General features: G+C 46.5%; 1 protein-coding gene across 3 annotated transcripts in view; it reads right to left on the reverse strand.

The window, feature by feature from the left end:
- Window positions 1–4,941: 4,941 nt before the first annotated feature.
- Window positions 4,942–25,269, reverse strand: part of LOC104352325 (solute carrier family 35 member F4) — a 228,439-nt gene continuing 208,111 nt past the window's right edge. For 2 of the 3 annotated variants that reach the window (XM_086462671.1, XM_086462669.1), the window contains exons 3-8: window positions 24,021–24,318; window positions 16,280–16,499; window positions 9,396–9,521; window positions 7,994–8,186; window positions 6,170–6,259; window positions 4,942–5,183 (exon numbers count right to left, since the gene is read on the reverse strand). In XM_086462671.1, the coding sequence (XP_086318797.1) occupies window positions 4,942–5,183; window positions 6,170–6,259; window positions 7,994–8,186; window positions 9,396–9,521; window positions 16,280–16,499; window positions 24,021–24,318 (1,169 nt within the window). The remainder of the gene's footprint in view (window positions 5,184–6,169; window positions 6,260–7,993; window positions 8,187–9,395; window positions 9,522–16,279; window positions 16,500–24,020; window positions 24,319–25,269) is intronic. The other variant, XM_086462670.1, reaches the window with a different exon arrangement.

Here is a 25,269-nt window from a genome sequence, read left to right on the forward strand (position 1 = left end):
AAAGGAGCTTTGGTCCCATATGTTGTCATTAGGGACAGCACCTGGTCCTTCTCAGGAGAGCTGGAAGCTCTTCATACCCTTCTGTTCCGTTTATTGCCTGAAACCCTCCACCAAATTCAGCTGGAATCTATCAGTGATGCTGGTCTTGCCAGAATTGGATTTTCTAGCAAATTTATTGTAGACAAAATGAAATCACTGACCCCTAAGCATACCGACACCCTTGTTTTAAGGAAGATGCAGGGAAAAGCCCAAGGATAGGGCAGTGCTATGACTTGGGGCAGGGCATTTTCCCACAGAGGAGCAGAGTTTGTTACTCACCCGCACGTGGAGCAAAGGTGAACCAAGGGGAGGATCTGGCATGGGGCACCAGTCTAATGTCCAGCTGCAACGGAAAATTGCCTCTGCCTTGAAACTTCTCCTTGCAAACGAGTATTAAATTACTGTCACAGCTGCATCTGCCGCGTGTCTTGCTTTCCACGGTGCACGTCTTGTGTCAAACCACGGGGAAAGCAGCCACTTGCCAGAGCATCGTGGCTTGTCACAGAGATCAGGGTAGGGGGAAGCGTAAGGTCCAAAACCCTGGGCAAAACATCCCCAAATGCCAAGATGTGCTGGTGTCAGTGTGCAAGGTCTGGTCAGCGTTTCCTGACCCCTTTGTCTTTTATCTTCCCAGAGCGCAGATGGAAGAGGTGGGTTGTGACAACCCAATGTGCTGCAGATAGGGATGCAGGTTTTGCCCTTGAAAACCAGGAAATACGGGCACAGGAGGAGATGGAAAGTGGGCGTCACGGATTTTTGCCAAAGTAATGCCTGGACTATATGCAAATCTCCAGTGAGTAAAGCAGAAAGAACTTAACACCGCAAATTGGCTTGCTGTTGTTTGTTACGCTTGCAGCTCATTTGGGTAGCAATAGCGTGAACAAATGGAGCAGTGAAGAGAGGAAAATAATCCAGCAGCGTGTCACTGGCCGGGGTACACACCCGTGTGGCTAATAGATCCCGTCAGTACACGTCTGTAAGGCCAAGAATATGGCTCGTTCCTCTCTCTGCTGCTTGTTGCTTATATTAACAGAGGATGCTCATCTTATCCCAGCCAAGGCTGAGGATACTGGTGGTGCTGAGATAACATTGTCCGTGGTGAGTGGTCCCTGAGCCCTCCGGAGAGGGAGCAGGCAGGTGGCGATGCTCGAGGCAGGTTATTCGCAGCACGTTTCGTTCTCCTTCCAGAGACCCAAGCTGTGGCCTGAGGGAGAATCTGATAACGCAACTGTTGGATCAAAACTGGCATTTTCCTTGCGGTGCCAATGAGACAGTGCAACTGAAATGAAACCCTCATGTTGCTGGAGACAGCAGAAGGGCTCAGCAGTTGCCCGCAGCAGCAGCAGAAGTAACCACGTCTGATCAGTTGCTTGACGGGCGTGATTATTGGTTTGTATTCCTCTGATGGATCCTCAACACCATCATGCAAAATAGCCTCCATTTGTTGTCTTGACTTCTTGGGTTTAATGGGTTTTCTCCAGCTGAAAGGCTGAGCTGCACTCTAGGGAAAACAATTACCTGCCTCGCTTAATAAGGAAGATAAACTGCAGGTTGGGCAGCGGTGGAGGGAGCCTTAAGGAATCACTGAGCAGCACGAGAACGTCTGGAAAGCGTCTGGGCATGATGCCACTGAGGGATTAGGTACCTGCTCGCCTCTGGGGGTCTGGGGCACCCGTGGCTGCAGCAGTGGACGTTGCCCGGAGCTGATGGTGGGGGACGGATGCAGCAGCAAATCCCTCCTGCCCACCCGCAGCAGGGGCTGGGGGGAGCGAAGCGGTGGCAGAGAGGGGGGAAGCCTTCTGCAGCCCCGCTTCAACCCTCAGCGCCGTTGGCCGTACAGGGGGGGACGTGGGAGGGTGCTCGCTCCTAGCAGAATGCTTGGGTTGGGTTCGACGATGTCTGCTAAGCCTGCTGTGAGGTGGAAGGTGGCTGCTGGGCTCAGAGCTACACATCCTTTCTCCCTGTAGAAACACAAGGGTGACGGCTGGTCCCTGGGGATGGAACATGCACAGGGGCTGCTTGTAGAGAGTGACAGGCTGGCACAGTAACACGCTGTGCCCCCTGGCCATGAAATGTCTCAAGTAGGGGAAAACTGACTCAAAAACGGGAATTTCACATGATTTTCCCTGCTGAATACTCAATGAGGTTCCTTGAAGGATCCAGTCCTGGGCCTGAAGATGCTGCCATGAGGCTGCTTGCCAAAACGTACTCATCAATGCATACTAAATGTTTGTTTTTCCCATGTGTTCAGTTTGGCAGGAGCTAAAATTTCAGTAAAACACGTCTCTCAAACTATCTAGTAATGTAAATGAATACATCAACTCCAAAACCAACTTGGGGTGGTGCCTAAGCTGCCATATGCTATTTGCTCTCACCCATACCATCCCATCAGTATCTCCTGTTCGATGCAATCCACTTTTTTTAGAATATTTTTAATGTCTAGCTCCTTTCAAAAGCAGCAGATGAGGAGCTGAGCCCATCTTAGCAAATGCTGGAAGAAGACCTTGAGTGTGTGTGTGTGTGTGCGCACGCACGCACCCCAACCTTACACCTCTGGGTTTAGTGCAAAGGGGAAGGTTGTTTGGGTTGGCTTCTACAGCCCTAATTCTGCAGCCATGTGATGAAAGAGTCCAAGTTTGGGTTTGTTGGGGTTTTTTTTAATATACACAAGTATCTGCTGGTTGCAAGGAACAATTTAGACATGAATGTTAAAAGATAAAAAACCATCAAATAGAAGCGAGTCGAATAGAAAGGTGCTTTTTATGATTTACATCAATCGCTTTGTTTGCAGCAGTATTAATCCCTAAGGGCCATGGGGACATGCTGGCTGCCAGTGATGGGTCGCTGCCCCCTCTGCTCCTGGGACCAGCAATGCCTCCCAGAGCACATCTCCAAACTGGGGGGGGGCTCCCACAGGACACCCCCCCGCCCCCCTGCAGTACGAGGGGTTCGTTAGGACTCGCCAGCCAGGGTGGGCTTGCGGAGCGGGGAGCTTGCAACCAGCTCCCCGTACAAACCACAGCTTTGTGCCGCGTGTGCTCGTGCTGTTAGTTTAGTAACAGGCACGGCTGCTGCTCTCATATAACTGGTGTTATCAATAACAAACACTTCCTTTCACAGAATAATGGGTTGGGTTGGAAGGGACCTTAAAGATCATCTAGTTCATCTCTAATAGTTTTCTTTTTTTTGCTTCCTGGCAGAAATACCACCAAAAAAAACCCCCAAAACACCGTACTAGCTGCTAATCAAACTCACAAGCAGTGGGCAGTAGAACTTTGAAATCCATGATACTGTCCAGTTGTTTCTAGTCTTCCTCTAAAAAAAAAAAAAAAAAAAAAAAAAAAAAAAAAAAAAAAAGCAGCTTGTCTGCTTATCAAGGGCGCAAGTAATCTTGCATGGCCGATCCTAGGAATGCTGTAAGAGCGAACAGGCAGCCTAAATTACACAGTGACAGGCTCAGGGAGGGAACGGGGTAGGTTAGATGGTTTGGTTTTGCTTTCGAAAGGCTTTTGCATGGTGGAGGTTGTTAAGAAAAATATTTGTTTGGCCCAAAGTGCTAGAAAATAGGAACGGGCATTTCCCAGGGATGCCAGTGATCTGGGGTGTTCGATCTCTCCTGAGAAGCTTGTTGTTCAGCTGGGAGTGCAGCCTTTCTGGGAGAAAAAGAGATAAACAGAGCTAATTTTTTTTGTTTTACTAAAGGCACCCAAAATCCAGCACCACTAGAAAGGTGGGGTTGGCAAGAGGCGCAGCTCAGCATGGCTCTGGGAGGGACGCAGGGCTAGTGCTGGAGCCTGGTGCCTTTCAGGGCGACGAAGCTACGGGTGGTTTCAGGTTTGTAGGACGTTTGCAGCTACGCAGCCACAGGCTGGAGCAGACCGTGGGGGTCACGAGTGGGGTCAGTTCTTCAGCACAGGCTGGGACGAGGTGTGAAGCCAGCTCAGGGTGTAGCAGCAGCCCTAGAGTCAAGGGTGTGATCACCATCAGCTCTGTGACTCATGGATGAGGGACCGGGGCAGGTAGAAATCCTGCAAATCTACGCACCAGCAAAACCAGTTTGAACTGTTTTAACTGGTAACAGCTCACGTAAAGGCGCTGTTCCCCTACGTTCGGCAACAGACTTTTCCAACCAGACTGGGAGGCAAGGTGTCTCAGCAGCGCCTGCCCGTACCCTTGTCCCTGCTGATGTCCCGGCTGTCCCATGGGTTAGGACAGCAGCACCGAGCCACGGATTTCCACTGGCTGCAGGCAGAACAGTCAACGGAGAGGAGATAAGCTTGCAGCGCCGCATCTCTGGGCTAACAGCACTGCAGCACGTCCAGGTTACGTGGGAAGTAGCTTTCATGAAGTATTTCATCACAATGTAAGTTAATGAAGAACTATTGCTTTGCACGTCGCAGAGTATTTATTCTGATAATATTTCCTGGCATCAGCGTGAACATCGGCTTCCTTCAGAAATGAATTCTCAAAAATGCCGTGAGAGGTCTGAAATGGCTTTCCAAAAACCACAACCTCTCCAAAAGGTCACTTTATTCTGAAGGCAAGCTGACTTGTTCAGTTTTGAGATTTAGCTGGAAATAACCAAGATTTGTACCTTTGAGAATGGCTCTACTTTTGCCAGCAAAAGGAGATAAATAATGTGGACTCGACCTATATTTTAAATCCACGAGCTCAGTAAGACACAGGCTTAAATGTTTTTTATTACAAAACATTTTATTGTAGTTATTTACACCCGTTCCTTCATAAGTGTATAAATGTAAACATTTATTATAGATGTATTTCTCTTATCTTACAGTTCATCCCCAGTACAGAGTAAATGTTGTTTTTAAGCATACAAGTAGGGAGGAAATTTAAGCTATATTCACAGAATATACATCTGCGTGCAGTTCAAGTCCACCAGCCCTAAGCTAGTGGTATAGACACTGTCCCATTAGCTCTGCTTCTGCTTCTCGTGTGTACACTGGAGTCTGTGATGTCGTCGGCATGATCCTCACTTTTCTTCTCTTTCAAGCTGTTGATGAACCTCAGGGTTATTTCATCCCATTCCTCAGGGAGCAGCATCAGCAGAAACCCAATGCAAATGATGATGGTGGCTCCCAGCCTCACTACGCTGAAGATCATTTTGTGCTTCAACAGATCCACAGCTGTGAAGAAGAAACAACAACGCTGTGAAAACTGCAGCAGGATGAGCTACAGCGTCAGACCGGCCTGGCACATCTCCGTAACCTGTGTGTTGCACTCTGGCTGTGATACTGGCCACGTTGCTCTCAATCCTCTAGAGTGACCAGCTTTGACCTGAGAGTGTGGTAGTGGAAGTGCCACGTCTCCTCCATGCCTCACCGCCTTCATGCAGGCTCTGAGGAAGCCTTCTAGGGCCAGCCTAAGCCTCAAGAGTTCCACTTCTTCTCTGAGAGGGAAGGTACTTTACGGTAACTCTTTATCTACAGCAGGCTGCATTAGCACAACGTTGCCTTGGGCTGCACGGACCAGTGATGAGGAAGGAGCAGCATGCAGGTCAGAAAGCTGGAGTGGATGCCTCCAGGCCCAGCTTCCCAACTCCACAACCAGCACTAACAGCACATCTGAGCCCTTCAGCAGCCTCTTACGGGTACTGACAGCTTCGCAGCTCTGACCTGCATTCCCCTAAAAATAGATGTTTCTTTGAAAGCATGTTTAGATACATGGAGTGGTGAGGCTAACGGGGCGGAGGAGACTGGAAGAGCAGGGATGGGGCTATTTAAGAAGACAGGACTCTGGAGTAAACTTCCATGTATACACCCTGTCCCGCTGCGGCACGGCAAGCCACCAGCACAGGGCTGAGCCGCAGCAGCAGCACGCTGTCCCCCTCACGTCTCAGCAGCAGCCAGCTTTGGGCTGCTGGCTGGGCATCAGCCTGCCCTCTCCTCTGCCCGGTACAGATGTATCCCAGAGAAAGGAGGCAAGACCAAAAAAAAAGGGCTTTTACCTACTGAAACACCCACCATCACCAGGAGCATCCACAGAAGCCGAAGGAAACTGAACTGCTTTTGAAATACATGACAGCAGATTTTGACTATTTAGACAATAAACCACTTCTGCTGTCTGCTTGCCTCTGTGCTTATTTTTCCACCAACAACCTTGGTACTTGTACCTGCATTTCCAGGGACGCTGAGCACTGTGCCGATAGAGATCAGAATGGGGTACGTAAGCACGACGCCAACGTTAACCAGAATATTGAAAGCTAGGGAAAAACAGAGCAAATAATACATGATTATGGGCAAAAACACTCGAGTGAGACTTTTCTCTTCCACTTTGACCCTACAAGTATGATATGCGCTCAGTAGGCACACCAGAATGGTGTAGTTGTCACAAAAAGTGATTTTTATTTTTTTACATGTGAGTGTGAAAGGTTGGCAAGTTGTGCATGAGGGAAGAGGGAGGGCTGTACGTCCTTTCACAAACTCTAATACCAACGTTATCACACTCTTATTTCACAGCTTTGTCTAAGCTTTAATCGGATACCAACAACCTGGTTTTGCTGCCGTAAGCCATCACTTCTCCTCCTACCAGAAGGATGGTGGCCCCAGCTTCCCCTCTTGGCTGAGGCTGTGTTGTCCTTGTCCGAGCAGGACACTTCACGGATGAAAGGCCCCACACCCCTCTAGCTGGACCGCACACCAAAGGTGACAGCAGCAGGAACTCATACTCTAAAGGACGTAATTGCAATCAGCCAAGGCAGTTAACGAAGCAGACTGGAGTGGGACCGTGGTCTTGCTGCCATGTTGAAGGCAAAACGAAAGCTGACAGAAGTACAAAAGTTCAATACTTTAAATTTATGGGGTGGGTTTTTTTACATGCCAGCATTCCCAGCCAGCTCCAATTTCCTTGAGAGATCAAAAGCAACCTGCAAAAATCTTCCCTTTCACACCATTCCCTCGGGTCTCTTCCAGCTCCTGCAACCAGGGGCTGGTGCTGTACGCTGTGGCAGGACACCAGGTCCCCCCTGCTCGCCCGCCACCCAGTCCTGCTGGTGAGTCCCCTGCGTAAAAGCAGCAAATTTGTCTGCTCCACAAGGTTGCTCCCTCGTGGCTGGGATTATACGCTTGGGTAGATCGCTGGGTGACCAATCCTCCCCACTTTTTGTCCCGTAGGTGCTCACAGAGCAGCTGCAGTTCTGGTTAGAGCAGTTTCAAGGTGCTCAGAGCACCTGAGCTCTCAGCCAGACCTTGTCTCAGGACGGCTGTGTGGATGGGCTACGTACCAGGCAATGACAACCTCTTTGTTTCCGTACTTGTAGTGGAGATAAAAACCTCTTCAATTATGAAATAATAGCAACTTTACTAAAGGGAAGGATGATGTTGTATCTGGAAATTAAAACGCCCGTGGGCTGAGTCCAGCAGTTAATTCTGCCTAGCTGGAGAACGGCAACGGCGGCTCTGAAAGAGGGAGCGTTGTGGAAGGGCAGAGGGGAGGTGAAGACCGCAGGAGAAGAAACAGCACCAGCCCTCGCAGCTAACGCAAAGCTGTGAGCTGAGAGCTCTGCCCAGAGCCCTGCAGCACCCACAGAAAGGTGCCCCAGCACTGCCCAGGTGTCCCTGGGTCCGTGCACACCTCCCCTCCGAGCACACCAGGAACCGCCTGGCTACACGCAGCCCTTTGACACTGGATTTACAGCAATCAAGCTGTGCCAGAGACAGGGACGTATCAATGGAACTACAGCAGGAACGCAAAGATGCAGAGTGAACAGTTAGTATGACTGCTTCATGTTTATGCTCTGCTATTAATACTAGTAATACGGCTTCTTATGAAAAATATGAATAATTGAAAAATCAGTTGCCTGCACCGGGGTCAGATTTCACCTGCGAGAGAGGTTTGCTGCTTAAAAGTGGGGGGGAATTGCTTGTGCCTGAGGCTAATTGTGTACTGGGGGAGAGCAGAAGAGCTAGAAAAATGAGTAAATTTTTTAATCACATACCTAACCAGAGGCCGGCTACTCCACACAGGTAACCCCACGGCACAGCAGAGAAGGGGGACCAGTACTCCACTTTCGTAAAATACAGTATGATCGGGGTAACAGAGATGAAAATTAAATTGAAGAAGCCCAGGGTAGAAACAAAATGAGCCGCTTCCCCGAAGTTTGCACTTCCAAGAAACATTTTGAACAAAACCTGCAAAGGAGAGGAGAGAGGAGGGGTTTAGACTTCACGTCTGTCGTGGGAAGCGAAGTTCTCCTGCACAGAGTGTCCACTCCCTTGGGCAGAGCGGGGCATGGGACAGCCCTGGCCAGGACAGCATGTCACAACCCAACCCTTTCCCACAGAACTTGTGCAAGTGGAGCTTTGGTCAATTGCTGCCCTTTCCTGCACAGAGGGGGACACCACGTTACTGCTGTGGGGACGGTTGAGTCCGTATAACAAGGCTTCACACAAAATGCCACGAGGAGCAAGTGCAACGAAGAATCCGAGGACAAGGCTATTCATGCAACGAAGTTACAGGGTTCAGGCTGTGCTTGGCACCGTTAGGATTTATGAGGGGACTCCAGAGGCTTCCGCAGCATGAACCTGCTGTGAGAGGAAAGCCTTGCCTGGAGGGACTCCAGATTCACAGGCAGCACAAGCCTCATGGAGGATTTGTCCTACGTGAGCTGAAATTCACGCACTTTGAGTGACTTGTGAATGGTCACAACAAATTTATTAGCCAGACAAGCAAAGCCTAAAGCTGGGAGGCAACTTCTCACCCCACTACCACTAACTCCAAACTTCTGCTCCCCTTTACACACCTCACCGTCCTTGAGCCAGCCATAAATACAGCCACGCTTAGCCCAACCTGTTTCTAACTCAGAGAAATCCCTGCCGCCTTCATCCCTCACCTTCGAGAGCAGCCACCACTTTTAAAGCAGGGGGCAAAGCCCTGCGTGTCTCTACGGCATCATCGCCTGCCCCGGGCACACCCCGGGGCTCCAAGCCCAGCAGGAGCGCAGCCCAGGGATGAGCCACCCATCCCCGCTCCGGGAAAGCGGCGCTCCCCGCATTCAGGCTCCCCTCCCTGCTGCGGATGGCAAGCCCCTTCCAAATCGTGTCGATAAACCGCGGTGGCAGGAGATGATTAAAACATGATCCTAAACTCCTTGCAGCATAGTAGTGGAGATTTCATTAAAAGCTCATAAAGCAAAGTCATTCTGAATATCGGCAGCTAACAACTAATTACCCTCATAGTAGATTTCCTGACACTGTGACATCGCCCGGTCACAATATGAATGATGCAGGAGGGATGAATAAAATAAAACACGTATTTTACAGTGATTCCCTTTGTACTCGTGCATTTTTAACACCCAATGTTAAAGCATATAAACCCACTAATAAACAGTTGTGACCTACCTTATACAATGCAGATGTAGAGGCCGATCCAACAGCATATGCTACCCCGATAATTGAATCGCCCTGGAAACCATCTGCATATGCCATCATTACGATGCCTGTGATTGCCATTATTGCTGCAACTATCTGCACAGACAAAGCAAAGCAATGTAAAGCTCAGCGCAATTTCATTACACGGAAAGAGATTATCACTGTGTGGGGTTTTAATGAGTGTCACTAGCTACTTTCTCTGACTTGAAGCCTTCTTGCTTCCCCTTAAATAGGGAAAAATATGTACAGTTGGGAGACATGTAAAACATAATGAAAGTGTATGCACTGGTAGCGATATGGATCTCTAACACTGCAATTTCTCCTGAGACCTACGGACAGAACATCCATCACTATTTTATAAGCTAACCATCCACTTTGGAGATATGGCTCCAAGAGTAAGAAATTTTAAGACATTGTGCTCTGCTATACAACAAGAGAAATGTTCAGCAATGCCACCAATTTGACTTGAAATGCAACCATCTAGACAGCTGACCTTCCTGGACACCAGTCCAGCAGAATGACCCCTGCGTTGCAGAATACCAGTGTACCACTGGGAGCTCTTCCAGGTTGCTCCGGCTGTGCACAGTGTTTCTTAACAGCCCTACCAGCTTTCTCGGACAGACATGACCAAATTTCTTTATGAAGCTTTTACCTTTGTGCTTAGGTTTTTGGCCTCATTTGAAAAACCCAGACAAAGCTTCTAAGGATCTTCAAAGAAAAATAACAGAAATAATTAACTACAGCGTATCTGAAATCCCAGTTCTTGAGTCCAAGGACTTTAAGGAAGTGGTAGGGATCCCAATGTGTTTTATTCTTTGAAAACCTCCCCCTCTCTACCTAATTGCCCTCCGCAGGTAAATATGGAGTTTGAATTTCAGAGACACTGAATACCTAGCTTCCATGGACTGCAGAGGAAAATGTTTCCTCAGACCTGTGGAAAATCACAGTCCCATTTCTGAAAGATACGGTTTTTTAAATAGAGATTTAAAAAAAAAAAAAAAAAAAGCAGTATTACATCAAACATTTTATCAGTATAAAAAGGCTGTTCATGTACTAGAGCTGGGTGTAGAACGGAAGATGCACAAATGCCAACACCCAAAGCCGGCTGTTACAGAATCAACAGCAACACTTAAAGTTCAGACCCTATTTTCTGTTCCCAGATACCCATTAAATCACACGGCTCCCCAGCAGACAGGCAAGGCAAGCTCTCCCCATTCACACGAAGGAAGAAACTAATGTGGTTCACCTCGACAGCGATAACCTCTACAAACACTGCCACACTGACTGACTCCTGAATTCAGCTGCTGAGCCAGGCAGGTCTTTTTACCTTCTCGCTCCTGCAGCTCTGGTTCAACTCCTGAGCCCACACCAACGTGAGATGGACACTTGCTTCCTGGAAAACCTCATTAAAGTTCATTTAAGAAACACTTACTACTAGACAAACCTAAAGTTCACATGCTTCACACCACAGACTTAAAAGGCATCTTGATCAAATCATGTGCCCTTTTGCAGAGAAGCCTCAGATCTCACAGTTTTACCAAGAGTCTCAGAAAATCCACTGATATTCATACCAATCAAATATGAGCCAGACTGAGGCAATAAGCACAAAAATCCCACAAAATAATTTGAACAGAGCCAGTCAGTAGAGAAAAAACATCTTTCAAAGGACACATGGGACAGGGAGGCATGCCAGGTAAAGGTGTCCACACATGGAGGACAATGAGGAACCAAGAATCAACTCCCAGGGTGGAGCCAATCTCTGAGAGTACAGGTAAAAATGTTAGTGCTCCTAAATTCCATAGGTATCTAGGCCATCTCCACTGAGGAACTCCTCTCCTGGGTGCAGCTTTAAGAACTTCCCTCTCACCATTAGCCCTATTTTACCAGTAACTGAGGCACACAGGTACCCTCCTCACACTGCAGTCACAGTGTCGAAGGCACAATCACAAACCACAGTGCATGTCTATACCTCACCTTACTTCTATTTAAATCATCCAAGCTCCAAGCTCCAGTTCAACAAAGCTGCCCAGCTGTCACTAAGCCTACAGCTACCATTGATACCTCCAAATTCACCATGAAATGGCACTTGAAATCCAGGTCCCCCAATGTAATGACAAGGGCTGGAGCCACGTATGTACTCACAATCTCTCAGGTGCGATGCAGTGGCTCGATGAGACCTGGAAAGGCTTTAGCAAGAGGGGCGCAGACAGCTTCCCTCCCCTCCTTCCCCAAATAACACACCCCAGCAGTCAGGCTATCCCGGCAGGAGAACTCAAGCCCCTTCATCCAGAGGAAGGACATGGGCCCATGGGCCCAGTCTCTGGATTTAAGGCTCTCACCGGCGAGCTGCCGAGGAGGACAGGGGAGCATGTGGTATGTCCCAGTGCCTAAATGGGAATCTGGCCTTCACTCCTTAAGTGGGCTGGGGTGCTAGAAGACATCACCCTCTGCCTTTCACCCTGCTGAAAAGTCAGGGCACACCTGACACAGGACGCACACACCATCACCCAAGAGGCAGCAATGCTTATTTTGATCCCTGAGCTTACATCCACCCAAGGACCTGTGCAATTCTGTTAGAAGAATGAGTTTCAGTCCTGTTCAGCAGGAATGGTCCCTACAGAGCTTCTCCTTCCTACCTTTGGTTTGGTGAGCAGTTCGTTAGTAATGTAATTGTGTAATGCTGCTGTTCTCCTTGCAGCTTATTCTGAGATACAAATACCACCGAAGTCCCAGCCTTGAAGCAACACAGAATTACACCCATGGCCTCTCAGACATCGGCACGGCCACTCCTAACAGTTCCCAGAAGGCCTCCCTTGCCCTGCTACCCTGCCTGTCTGGTTTCATCTCAGGCTGCACTATACATCTTGCCTTGCACGTAAATTCAGACGTAGCATTTCAGCTGTCAGCTGGAATATTTCAGCAGTAATATTTCAAGCAATGTCTCCCACAAGGCGAAACAGAAAATGCCCAACGTAGCTACCCTCTCCTTCCAAGGGAAAGGATCGAGATTTAACTCTTAGTGCACTCATTGCTCAGACCCAGCAAGTGAGTCCTTTCCTTATGCTTGTGAAAATGAGTAGATCCATCATCCCCAGTAGGAGACCCTTCCTATCGGGAAAAGCACCTTCCCAGTCTGACTACACCAAATTTAGAGAGCCCATTTCCTAATTTAATCAAATATTTAGAAAGCCAAACACTTTGTTTTCCTGAAACAACTAAAATGATGGACATATATGGAGCACCATCTCATGAGATGTTAGATAAATAAGACCTGACACTGGAAAACAGCGACAACATTATTTAAGTTTCATGTTCAAAGCTGTTCCTGCAAATTTTATACCACTGCATTAGCGCAGTTGACCTCTGCCTACCGACTGTGTCATGCGTTTGCTTCAGAAACCTGAGAGCACATCCTGCCAGCTTCTGTAAGCTGACAAGAAGCAGCAAGGTCACAGTGAAGCAAAGCTGGTTGTTGTAGCTGACAGCTCGTTAAACAAGGCTTTTAATTAATAGAAGAGGGTAGTAACTTTCTTTTGGAGCCTCCTAGGTAAGGAATGAAATTAGCCTGCCTCCTTTTTTTTTCTCCCCCTGGAAGAGAGCAAGGCCAACCAACATGTTACTCAGGAACATTTTTTTCCCATTTGGAGCACAGCAGAAAATGAGGTGCTGTAGTACGGAAACCTGTCTCCAGGCCAGTGTCAACCTGGAGGGGGGGGGGGGGGGGGGGGGGGCAAAAATGTCCCCAGACGACTCCACACCTACCTAATAAGTATTAATCCAACTTCACAGACGAAACACAACCACAGGCTCAAACATTTAAGCACGTGGCTAAATCTAAGCCACACAAGCCAAGAGATCTACTCAAACACATGAAGTCTTTTAAATATCTGTGCTCGCTCTGAGCCAGAGCAGTCTGGACTCCCAGAAGTCCCGGTGTAACGTGGGTACATTATTAATTTGTGAGGTGTTCAGAAGTGTCCAAGTGAAGAAGATCACGGTGCAGGCAGGGATTGTGCTGTTTCCTTGTGCAGGGCAGTAGGTACTCAAGGTGAGGAAGGTCTACCCGCACTACTTTTATACTAAACAGCTATATAGTCATTGATGCATACGTCCTTCTCATACAAATACTCTTTCTCCAGCTGCTGTTTTTCTCTCTTGGGTTGGGTGTAAGCTTCTTCCCACGCTACAGCATCACCGCTGAAGGCACGTGGCTCTCACTGCAGAACACACACTCCGAGCAGCTCAAAGGCAGCCAGGGCAGCCGAACCTCTGTGTGCAGCCCCCGGCAGCCCTTCTGCAGCTACTCAACGCTTCCACGGGCAAGATTATGCCGTACCGTAAGGTGGCCATCAAGACAGGTTTGTCTTCAGACAGCCCAGCTGAAAATCCAGCCCTCCAGCCTGGCCAGCGGCCGCTTTCCAAGGCGTGCGGGAGCGGTGTGCTGGCACGCAAACAGGGGACCGGAGAGCCGTCAGGCAGCTGGCCGTGTGGCTCCCACGTGCCCGTGGGCATCTGCGGGCAGCTTGGAGACGGCCTGCAGCAACGCCAGGCGGGCAGGGAGCTGGCGATGCTGGAAATCCGCTGCAGAGCCGCTGAGCCTCGACGGCTGCTGGTTCTCAAGCCCCGGCAGGTGAAAGCTGTCTCGGGTACACAGGCGCCGGCTGCATCCCCACCTCCGACGGGCTGCAGACGTGCCCAACAGCTCTGAAGCTCTGAAAAAGCTGCCAGGAGAGCTGAGCTCCTTTGAAAACCTGGCTGTGCTCCTGGGTGCTGAGCGCTTTTGCAAAAACACTGGCTCACAGTGTATGATTAAGCCCTTATTTCTTTTCATCTCCTTACTGTCCAAATAACCTAATTACACTTGCTCTCTGAGAGGCTGGGGGGGGGGGGTGGGGGTGAAGCAGTAGAGGCATTCAAAGCATAAAAGGCTGGGTCCAAGCTGCTTTGCTGTATTTTAGTTCTCAAACACTCTCCTGCACGGTTATTAACGTTATTAAGTGTTATTCTGGCAGGAGGGCCGCTGCAAAACGCTGCTAATTACCTTGCCAGCACTGTGCATCTAGATCTGCCAGTTAGCAGCAAAACCCAGTTTCTTTTATGCGCAGGATTTGCTGCTCACTTCTTCTGCCAGGTTTTTCTTGTGCAAACCTCATGGTGTTTACAGCATTAAGACTAATGCATATTTATAGAAACTTTTTTTTTAGTCAGTGAAAAATAACTAATAGCTGAAAATAGCTTTAGTATTTTTCATCTAGGTTGCTTTAAGAGAGTAGGCTAGGAAAATACAAGAGCTATGCTTGCTCTTCTAGAAAGAGGTTGCTTTGAGACAAAAATTAGCTTAAAAGGTACAAAATCTCCTATTTTTTCCCACTGGAACCTGAGACGATCAAGGAGCAGAGGAGGGAAGTTACCAGTTTTTGTTAATTTCTGAGAGAAGAACTGAGGATTTCAAACCCTGCTTATTCTTTGAGCTAGTCATCAGCAGGCTGAGGGTAGGCCACATTCACCTGATGCTTCTATATTTTAACTTGCATATGAAATAGTTCTACAGGTGCCTGGCTTTAGCACCGAGATGAAATGTCCGTGTCCCCGCCTTCAAGGGCACTATGGCTGAGGTTTGTGAAACATGGGTTCACCTCCTCGACTGTGCCTGGTCTGGACAGACCCTCCACTGAGCCAGTCCAACAAAACCCACCCAAGAGCTCACTTGTGTGATGACAAGCACGCGCTGAGGTGCTCGGACCCCAGGCCATTACCGACTGCCCAGCTGGCCCTGTCACCAGGAAATGAGGGGACCTGTTTTAAACAATTTCCCAAGCACGGCGCTCTGTTCAGCGTGCTGGTGGCTGCTCCAAGAGCTAGATCAGACGCCTGTGAAATAGGATGTCTTTTCCTTTCGTTTCTGAACCCTTCAATCACACTATTAATGGAAAAAAAGCTGCTGTGCTCATTTTTTAAAAACCAAACTCACTCGGAGGAGTGTCCTGATCCATCACATTTTCCATGGAACTGAAATCCAACAGCTGGCAGCCCCAACCAGTCCCTAATGAAGTTCAAGGCTCTTGATAGTTCAATCAGGATTGTTCCCAACACAACCATTAGGCCTTGAGCCATTTCAATGGGGGAATCTGCATCAGCAGAAATGGCAGAAAGCCTAGCTACTCCTTAGCCAAAGTATAAAGTCAACAGTTTAAATTGCTCCATATTAGGAGATTTGTGTATATAAAATTACAGGAAACGTGCTTGCTTTCCCCCAGGTTCAGGTGCACACCATTCTGCTCGAGTTCTTTTTTTTCTTTTTGCAGGGTCCATGTTACTGCCAGTGAGTCCTGGAACACTTTAGTGCAAAATACACCTTCATGCAAAACAGTTGCTGTTCCTTTTAAATCCAATTTGGCACATGCACATGTACTTGTGCGTGCAAAAAGAATTGGGTGGCAGAAGAAAAATACATGACACATGGAAAACGGCTGTCTGCCCAAACAAGGAATAAAAGTGCTTTGGTTAGAACCTAAGCATTCATCACTAAGTTTAAAATAAAATTAATTGACTGTACTTCAGCACTGTAACCCAAAACAGAATAGGTTTATATGAAACTGGAAGTCCTCCTATTCTAATTCATCAAATTACACTTAGCTGTAATAGCTTCTTGAAATTCCCACATCAAATTACATCTGGAGTCTGAGATCTCTAACCGATCTTCAGGCTTCGGTTTGCATCACAAAATAAAATGAGAAATAGTTTCATGGTATATATATAACCACAATGTGGCACAACTACGGCAGCACAACAGCTTATGGATTTAAGGGCAATTATCAAAACAAGAGAGAGTTGAAAATCAGGCGTGTCATTACCCTTGCTCCCATGAACCTGTCTTTCAGCACAATCCAAGAAAGCAAGAAGACAAAAGCTTTGTTACAACAGAATAGGGCAGAGACGTCTGTGGCTGTCAGCTTCTTTAAAGCCAGTAAATACAGGTAGTTAGTCAAAGTCCACAGAATAGAAAAGGGAGCAGTCCTTTTAAGAAAGAGTTTCAGCGTCAGACCATCTTCACCAAAAATCCGACTGCATTCCCTACGAAAAGAAAAGAGTTTAAAACTCAGCTAGGATTTTCTGTAGCATTCACTCCAGCACCGCAAACATTCATTAGATTTTTATCGCATTCAATTAAGTGCTTTTCCTAACTATTCCGCACACCCATATTGTTTAATTCACATAGAGAAAATAACCTACAATCTTCTTAAAACAGCAATTTTGCAAATAGAAAAGAAGTAACTTACCTGGAATAATCACACTCCATGCAACAATAATCCCAGGACTCACACACAGAAACGAAGGTTATCTATGATGCACCGACAGTTCTCAGACGTTACCTTTGAGGCCGTGAACAGAGGGATTATAACTGCAATTTTTTCTCTGTAGCTTGACAATTTTTTCTTGCTTTGTGCAAAACCTGTTTTTTATTCTTATTGAAATATATTCTCACATATGGCCAAGCAATCTTTCAGAATTGCCTAAAGATACTCAAAAATCCTGCCAGACACATCACCATGGTGGGAGCATGAGCCACCAGCCACTGGGACTGAGTCAGTCAAACAAGAGTGTACGAAAAGGAAGGAAAGGGGAGGGAAGGGTATTTATTTAACAGCTTTATTTTATTATGCAGTGAAAAGTTCGCTTCGAGACATTTCCCTGTGGATTAAATTGCAAACAAAATCTCTAGCTTCCCAAACACTGTGTCACACACCACTTAAGTGGGCTGTTGGCTTAGTTGGGATTTCACGAAAGGGAAGGGTCAGCTCAGAAGACACTGCTTTCAGGGACAGCACTCCTGTGCAAAGTGGTGCCTGCGCGGGCTAAGGGGAGACGGAGCACTCAAGCGTGCAGCTTGATTAAAGGCACACCACTGCACCCCTCCCAAAATGTCTCTACCTTTCCCAAACTGGGAAGGATGGTTTTTAGCTACTCCACTGCCTGCATTCTTGGTTAAAGGTATTCCTCAAGATATTCCCAGTACGCTTCATTTCTTGACACGGCAGGCTCTCTGACACGTCTATTTAAAACATGAGAGGTCCGACAAGTCAATGCTTCATACAACCAAAATGCCAGTGGAGTGAACCAAGGTACCACCAAGCTGCAACACATCCTTACAAGGCAACGTTAAGGGACTAATCTGAAAGCCGTGAGGCCTCGGGTATTTCGCAGCCAAATATGGCTGTGTTTGGAAGATTGCTAAAACACTAATTACGTAGAACCAATTAGTACCTCCAAAGATTGCACTGCCATGTGAAGTCAAAAACACTTGTTATTTGGGGGCGGTGGTGGCGGCAGTGTAATAATTATCCTGATTTGGCTTAGCCTTTAAAGACAGAGCTGTTTTCAGGTCTCCTAACCATTTTTAGTAATTCTGGGGAATTCTGCTGTTAAGAACATTGTAGTTTTTTTACTATTAAGAATGGAAACGATCACTCTTGTTTTGAGGAAAGTAGAATAATAGCATCTGAGTAATAGAGCAGATGAGCTATGTCTTAACCTAAATGATTCCATGATTCTACTTCATAACCATTCATTCCCTGCTGCCACTAAAACGACCTGGGGTTCAAAGCAGTCATTTCTGGCGCTAATAGATTCCTTTCTCAAACTCTGTGCCAAGGTGTCCAACAAGTTAACACTCAGGCAGGCGGATCTGCTAATTATCTCCTTCACTCTAGTTGACCTCGATGTACTCAGAAGTCAGCCTGTTCTCCAAAGATCAGAACAGAAACATTACTCATAAAAAGAGAATAGCTATCTATGTTACTCATATAGAGAGAATAGCTGTATGTATCATTTATCTGAGATGCAAAGCAAATACTCAGTGAAGCAAATACATTAATGCTTAAATGTGACTGTAGGCTTTTGTATCACTGATTTCAACAGGAGTTAGAGGTGGTAAGTTTCCTTGTGTGTGAGTGGATTCACTGGTAGCACAGACTCGAATGTTCATTGACATGCAGATATAGCAGTTTATGTTTAAAAGATTTTTTTCTCTTCATGAGACTTGGGGTGATTATGAGCTCAGACTACATCTCACTTCAAGACAGGTGGCCTCTGACCTGGATGCACCACGGCTCTGTCACCACGACATGACACCAGAGCCAGGATGCGCTGTCTCCCGGCAAGAACAGATCTGCATTGTGATCTACAGACCTGTGAGGAGCCTGCTCCCTCCAACCCAGCAGGAATTCTGCCATCGGTTTTAGATTGTTACAGAGTTATACACCCAACCTGCCTCAGAAGCTGTCGAGATCTTTCTTGGAGGAAACAAGCTTGTGCTGTGTTAAAACAAGAGAGAAATGTGCTTGGGCTGCTTCCAGTAATGCGGGGCACAGTTAAATACCCCAGTGCTATGCTGACAGTGTACGAAGACAAAACAGCAAAACCACCCCAGCACATCACTCTGGTGGAGTCTGCAGGAAAAGCTTTTCTACAAACGCTACGGGAAATGATACCCCTGTCATCCATCGTGGCCCCGCACTGCCAGGGAGATGCTGGGAACAAGACCTGCCCTCCTGCCCCTCCATCCCTGCTTTGGAAGGAGGGTGGCTTCCAAAGCCAAAAAGGTGAGGGAGGGGGATGCAAGAATGGGTCAGGTTTTGTTGTCCTGCAGATCTCTGGGATGTCTGCACACACACAAACTCAGAGCAGTGTGGATCCTTGGAAGGAGGAAGACCCTGTGATTACTACATTATTCTGGGTTGGACTCTGTGGGCTGGTCAACTATTTGGGAGAGGCAGTTGTGGCAATACTGCAAATGTCGCTTATCTCTGAGTTCCCAGAAGCAGTGGGAGGGACGAGCACAGGTTCACAGCTAGAAAAAGAAATCTGGAAACACTTCACAAGCCCTGGGCAACGGACTGTTTAAGCAGATGGAAGAGCCTCCATCACACAGCAGTTGACAATGACCAGACAAAACAGGGGCCAGTGTTTCCTCACCTCTCAATTAAAAATAAACAGCAAAGACTTGTGACAGGGTTGTGGTGAGCGAGACAGAGACCTGATGAACTCACCTCTGTGCCTAGGAGAACTCCATGAATAATGCTCAGCGAACGAGGAGATAGGAAGAATACTTTATTTTCCCAGTCATGGCTACAGTAGATTGCCTTGGGCTTTGTGAGGGCTGGTTGCTCAGTGGTTAACACAGCCTCTTTGGCATGCAACTAAAATTAAACTTGCAGGAGTCATCAGACATGACAGTGATTAAAACCCTGGGCTCAGGAGAGAGGCCTCCATGGATAATATCTGTAGGCTGTTGACTTAAAGGCAGAGACGTATCTAAGAGCAGCTGACCCTGAAACTATGACACAAACTATTTCCCAATGCACAAGAAGTCTATTTAAAACCTGCCCTCTAACATAAATAGCTCTTTTTATTTGCAGGTAGCCCTCAGCCATCAGCTCTGGGCACTGTGCCACGCTCTCAGGAATTACAGCACCTCAGGCAGTCATGTAGCTTTGCCTCTGGCACCCACTAAATAGATGTGTTGCCTCTTACTTATTCTCATGCCAGCCCCTGCAGAAGAATGCGTTTATTCACCCCTGACACACTGCAGCCTCCGGAGTCTAATGCAGCAGCTGGTTTTAAAACAGCTTACAGAAAAAACAGGGCTAACAGATGCTACCTGGGGTAACGTGAATACGGCGAATGTAATTACATCACCCAGATTAAAACTTGGCAGGGCCACCAGTGACATTATGGTAGCGAGAAGCACCGTGGGACCTTTCATGAGCACAAGCTGTTATTATGTCATTTGGTCCTTCTATCTAAATGATGGCACCTGCTGCAATACAGTATCTTCCAGCTCCATTTCAGGAGACGGACACTGAACAGAGTAACGGTGGTTAAGCAACAGGTGAATTGTTTTCCAGGACTGACCAAGTCTGAACATCAAGAAAGAGCCTGGCCAGCTGTATTTGTCTGCTCAAGGGCTGGAGCAAAAGGAAAGGGAATTGCGCGTGGACCTGTCACATAAGCAGCGTCTGGCTCAGGGGGCAGCACCATGGGAATGCCGTCCCCTAACAGGAACGGTCCAAGAGAAGCCCTGGCTTTGGGCTGCTGGACTTCTTCCCTACTGTTGAGCTTTTCAGGGTTGGAGCAGTTTCAGGCAACAGAGACCCTCCTGTCTCCTCTGAAAAGCTCTTTGCAGTGAAGATGGAGATTTGCAGTGCTATTCCATAAGTGGCTGAGGAAGCTGGACTGAGATACTGCTGCAACACAGATGGAGAGATTTGGAGGTGACAAACTTGCAGGTGACAGATGACAGCAAGTATCAGTGACTTATGGCTCTGTTTTTACTTCGAGTGATGCTCACATCTTGTTATCCTTCCTGCTAGAAAACCAACTCTTCCCAACACGTTCATATTTATTAAACCTGCAGCTACCAACTCTCTTCCTGGCCAGTGCCTCAAGGCCGGATAGTGCCTGTAGGACTAACCTCAGCTATTACATCGTGGATACATTCTGGCAAAAAGGTGCTGAATGTCACAGTGTTTTTCCTTGACAAGCCAAGACGGATGGGGAGGCAAAATTTATTGACACTGAAAATATCATCCACTCATTCCAAATCACAACTATATTAGGATCTTACATCAAGTCAGTGGAGTGTCTTCTGCTGTGGCAAATACTAGCAGGGTTTTTTAATTCCTGTTGCTGAGCTTACTGAGCTTCAGATCGTTTTATTCACCACTAATGCAAGGAGTTTCAAACTCTTTATGTGGGACATACCTTTTATCGACATACTGAGGGGATACCAAGAGCTGTCTTCTGCCTCAAGACAACCAAGACACTTTACTGAAGTGCAGCAGGGAGGTAATAACCATGAGTTCATTTCTAAGACCACAAAAATCTAACCTCTACAGTAAAGTGTGAAAGGTAAAAAATACATAATTTACAATCTCAAAGATTATCACCCTTTCAGAAAGTTAATCTAAAGTTGAAGACTGAGACTTCTATCCTTCCAAGTGGGATTTATTAAGGAAACAGTGGCTCTATACAGTTTTGACAGCCTGGGGCTGCACTCTGCAAGTCACTCGCATGATCACTGATCTCTGCCAAGGTATCATAGACACTGTTTGTCCTGATCCACTGGGAGTATCTGCTGGACAAAATGTCATATGTCTTTAAAGCATCTAGTCAGTAACTACATCCTCCAGAAACACAAAGACAAGTCACCTCTGGACTCTGAGTTTGGACTGGAATTGCTACAGGATGGGCTTTATCGACAAGAATTAGCTACTCCACAGAAATAAAACCAGCAAATGAAGCAAGAAGAAATCTTACAAAATGAAATAAAAAGCCCTGTACCAGGAATATCAAGAACAAACCAAACAATTATACAAACTGATCTAGCTTTGAAATTAACCTTGTTCCGGGTAGAAGGCTGGGTTAAATGACCTCCAAATATCCTTTCTGAATTAAATGTCTATAACTCCCTGAATTTAAAAACTATAAATGATGGTTTTCAATCCTTTAAGTCATCAGAAAATCAAGCGCTCATCCTGAAGAGATGTCCATTCCCATACCCAAACTGAAAGAGTTTGGCTTGTCAAGTTATAACATGTCGCAGACCGAGTAGTTGGTCTCCATCGCGAAGTCAGTATTTGCTAGCAGTTACCTTCTCCCTAGGATGTGAGTTCCCAATGTATCTGGAGTAGAAAATACCCCGGGGAAGATGACTTTCCGTTGGCCCATCAGCTCTAACATCGGTCTCCTGTTCCCACACATTGACAAACCCACTTCACATCTCTGTCTGTGCAGAAATTCCTCTGGGCATGTAAGCATGTGTCGTCAACTTTAAAAGCTGAACTCCAACAGCTTGGGAAATGTATCAGTTATTTAAGCATACTTATATTATGCATTGCCACAAATGTTTTACCCAGAATTTTGCTCTGATGGATACACAATCAATCAACTTACTGCAGAGTATCTATCTGCAGGGATATTTATTCTCACCTTCTTCCTTATCTGCTGCACATTTGTTATTTCTTTACCCCACACCCAGAAGCCAAGTGACACTGTTAATGTTCTCACAAATACTCCGGCAAGAATCTGAATGAAGGCATCATTAATGTACAAAGCACCAGCGTTTTCAGAGAAGCAGTTAATTAAGTGCAACTGCTCAATTTCAGTCACGCTGATTTGTCAGAAATGATAATTTAGGGGAAAATTACATCCCAGATCCTGGCAAAAGCAACCAAGGGAAGAATTTCGCCCTGCTACACTCCAGCCTGACAGTCACAAATTGAATTCCCTGTGTGCTCCACGACAGCTGTGCTGAACCCTCTGTCAGCGGGAACAAGGTAGGGGCCAAACGCTGGTTAATACCTTGCAGAACAGACAATTCTGCTGAAGTCAGTAAGATGTTTTCAAAGCAAGTCTGTACTGGAGTAACAGAATTGGGTCCCAGCTCAAAATTATCCTGTGAATTTCTTCCCTCCATGGGCAAGGTGTGTTGTCTCCTGGCAAGCTGAATTTAGTTCCACCCTTTAAAGCAGCTTCTATGTTGCTGTCAAATCAATAGAATAATGGAAGTGGAGGAACAACTGTGAAATGAATTGTCCCAGAATGTGGTAGTACTTCCAAGTTCTGAGGACAGGTTAGATACGGCTTTCTTAAGAACTGGCTAGGGTGAAACTAAGCCAGCTTGGTCCTGCTGCAGTGCAGGTTCCCCTCTAACCTTGTGTTTGTATGACTTCATGGTGGCTACTGAAGAGGGATTTATAAATTTCCACCCTGCAGACTAATGTTATAGCTAGGACTATGTATGGGCTCCTTTGCACTTGAGGTTGAGAGTTCCATTACAACATGCAGCCATGTGGCGTAAGGAAAGGCTGAAGTCGGAAGGATGTCTTCCCCTGGCTCTTGCAACACAGAGGAAGAGCCCAATGGAAACCTGTGGAGCCTAATGGAAGATGGGACAAAGCCTTCGCATCATTTCCTCAGCTACTCAGCTATGACATCTTACCCCTTAGAGCTACAGGGCTGGGAAACTAAGAGTCTGCAACCTGCTTTAATTCCTACTCCACAGAAAAAAGAGCAGAGAAGGCTACTAGAATGCTCTTCCTCCATGCTATAACCCAGCAGGAGGAGGAAAGGGCAGCTTTTATCCTGCTATGCTTGCTGAGCATAGAGAGCAAGCCATGGTCTTCCACATGGAAACCACCTCCTCAGCTTTGAGCATCTTCTTTCTCAACTACGAGATGTTTTGGTTGCACTTTACACCACTGTTCTATCATAAATAGACCAGAACAGATTAATTAATGGCCTGATCCAGACAAGAACACAAAATATAGACATATTAGATAATATAACAGCATGATTATAAGCAAATTAATAACCTTTTCAACTCAGTAAAAAAACCCCTGAACAATCAATTACCCATTTATTCAAGCATATATCACTTATCTGTTAGCCTTCTGGAAGCTATTTATGAATGAGATTTTCTGCAGCATGACCTTTATTCTGCCTTCTGACACCATGGGTCAAACTGAGAAGAGCAGCGATCTCAGTTGACAGAAATCAGGTTGTTTAAAGGGATATTGCCATGGTAAAGCCTACCTGATTTTTTTGATTGGAGACTGCTTTTCCTGCGCAGTTGCAAGGTGCCCAGAATAATAAATGGGAAAAACCATAATGTTCCAGTTTGTTGAGAACCAAGTCATGAAAAAAGGACAGTCAAAGGTCTCATACGTGATTTTGACAAATTGTGTGGTCCCGACCCAGGAGGAAGAGACGGACAAAATGATCAGAAATCTCCAGATAATCTTGAGAAATGTGGATGTGCAAGACTGGCATCGTGTCTGTCCTTCAGCTTCTTGGCTGCTGCTCTCTGTGTGTGTTTGTGTTCCTTCTTCTCCTGAAAAAAACATAGAAAAAGAGAAGAGTTGTACACATAATGAATGCATTCAAAACAACTCTTAGCAAAATCTCCCCTTCTGATCCAGACGCAAACCATCCCTTGCCTTGTCCCTATAATTCCTCTGTGTCCCACGAACACTGAAATCCTGCACAGAAATACTTCAGTAATACCGTTTCTGTCATTTCAAGGGGATAGGAACAAAATACAAACACAAGACCAAGGCCTGAGGTAACAGCATTACGGTTAAGCTGTTGCCACTGTTTGCTTTATCAGCCCTTCTTTCCTTCTGTCAGCTAAACCTCTAGAATAGAGCTACATCCCTTGGAACCAACGACATTGTAAAGTCAATGGCTGTGCATGTGTGCAACATAAAAGCTATCTGAGCCTGTATCTCTGAAGCCAGGAACAAGTTCTTATTATTCAAGATTTTAATTCAGGAATCACTTTTTTATTTGCAAGCTGGGAGGGGAAAAAGAAACAGTTTGGTGGTTTTATATCCCCAAATGGAGAAAGGCTTTTTTCAGTCAAGTTAGTGTGTTTGCATTTTTGAAGTTAAAAAACGAAACTGGACAAAACTGACGCTTGGCTTGCCTAGAAATAAACCTCTACACGTAAACAAGGAGGAATCGGAAAGTTGACATTTCCCATTTTAGTACAGTACTTTTCAGGTCTAATCCGCAGATCACTGCAGATTTCCTCACAGAAGTGTAGAGAATTTAATCTTACTGACTGGTGACTCCCTCTCCAGACACATCTTCCAGAGATGCAACCCATGAATCCTATTTTGATTTCATAGACCCCAACTGAAAACAACAGATTGAACTGCATCGGATACTGAGGAGGTCACGTGGCCGCACTGAGCTCCAACCGTTTGCCCCCCTTAGACCATATCACATCAGTTTGACAGAAGGAACAGGAGTTCCTTCTAAAAATCATGACCTGCAGCTA

This window comes from Leptosomus discolor, chromosome 3, assembly GCF_034619465.1.
Source record: "Leptosomus discolor isolate bLepDis1 chromosome 3, bLepDis1.hap2, whole genome shotgun sequence".
Lineage (NCBI taxonomy): Eukaryota > Metazoa > Chordata > Aves > Leptosomiformes > Leptosomidae > Leptosomus > Leptosomus discolor.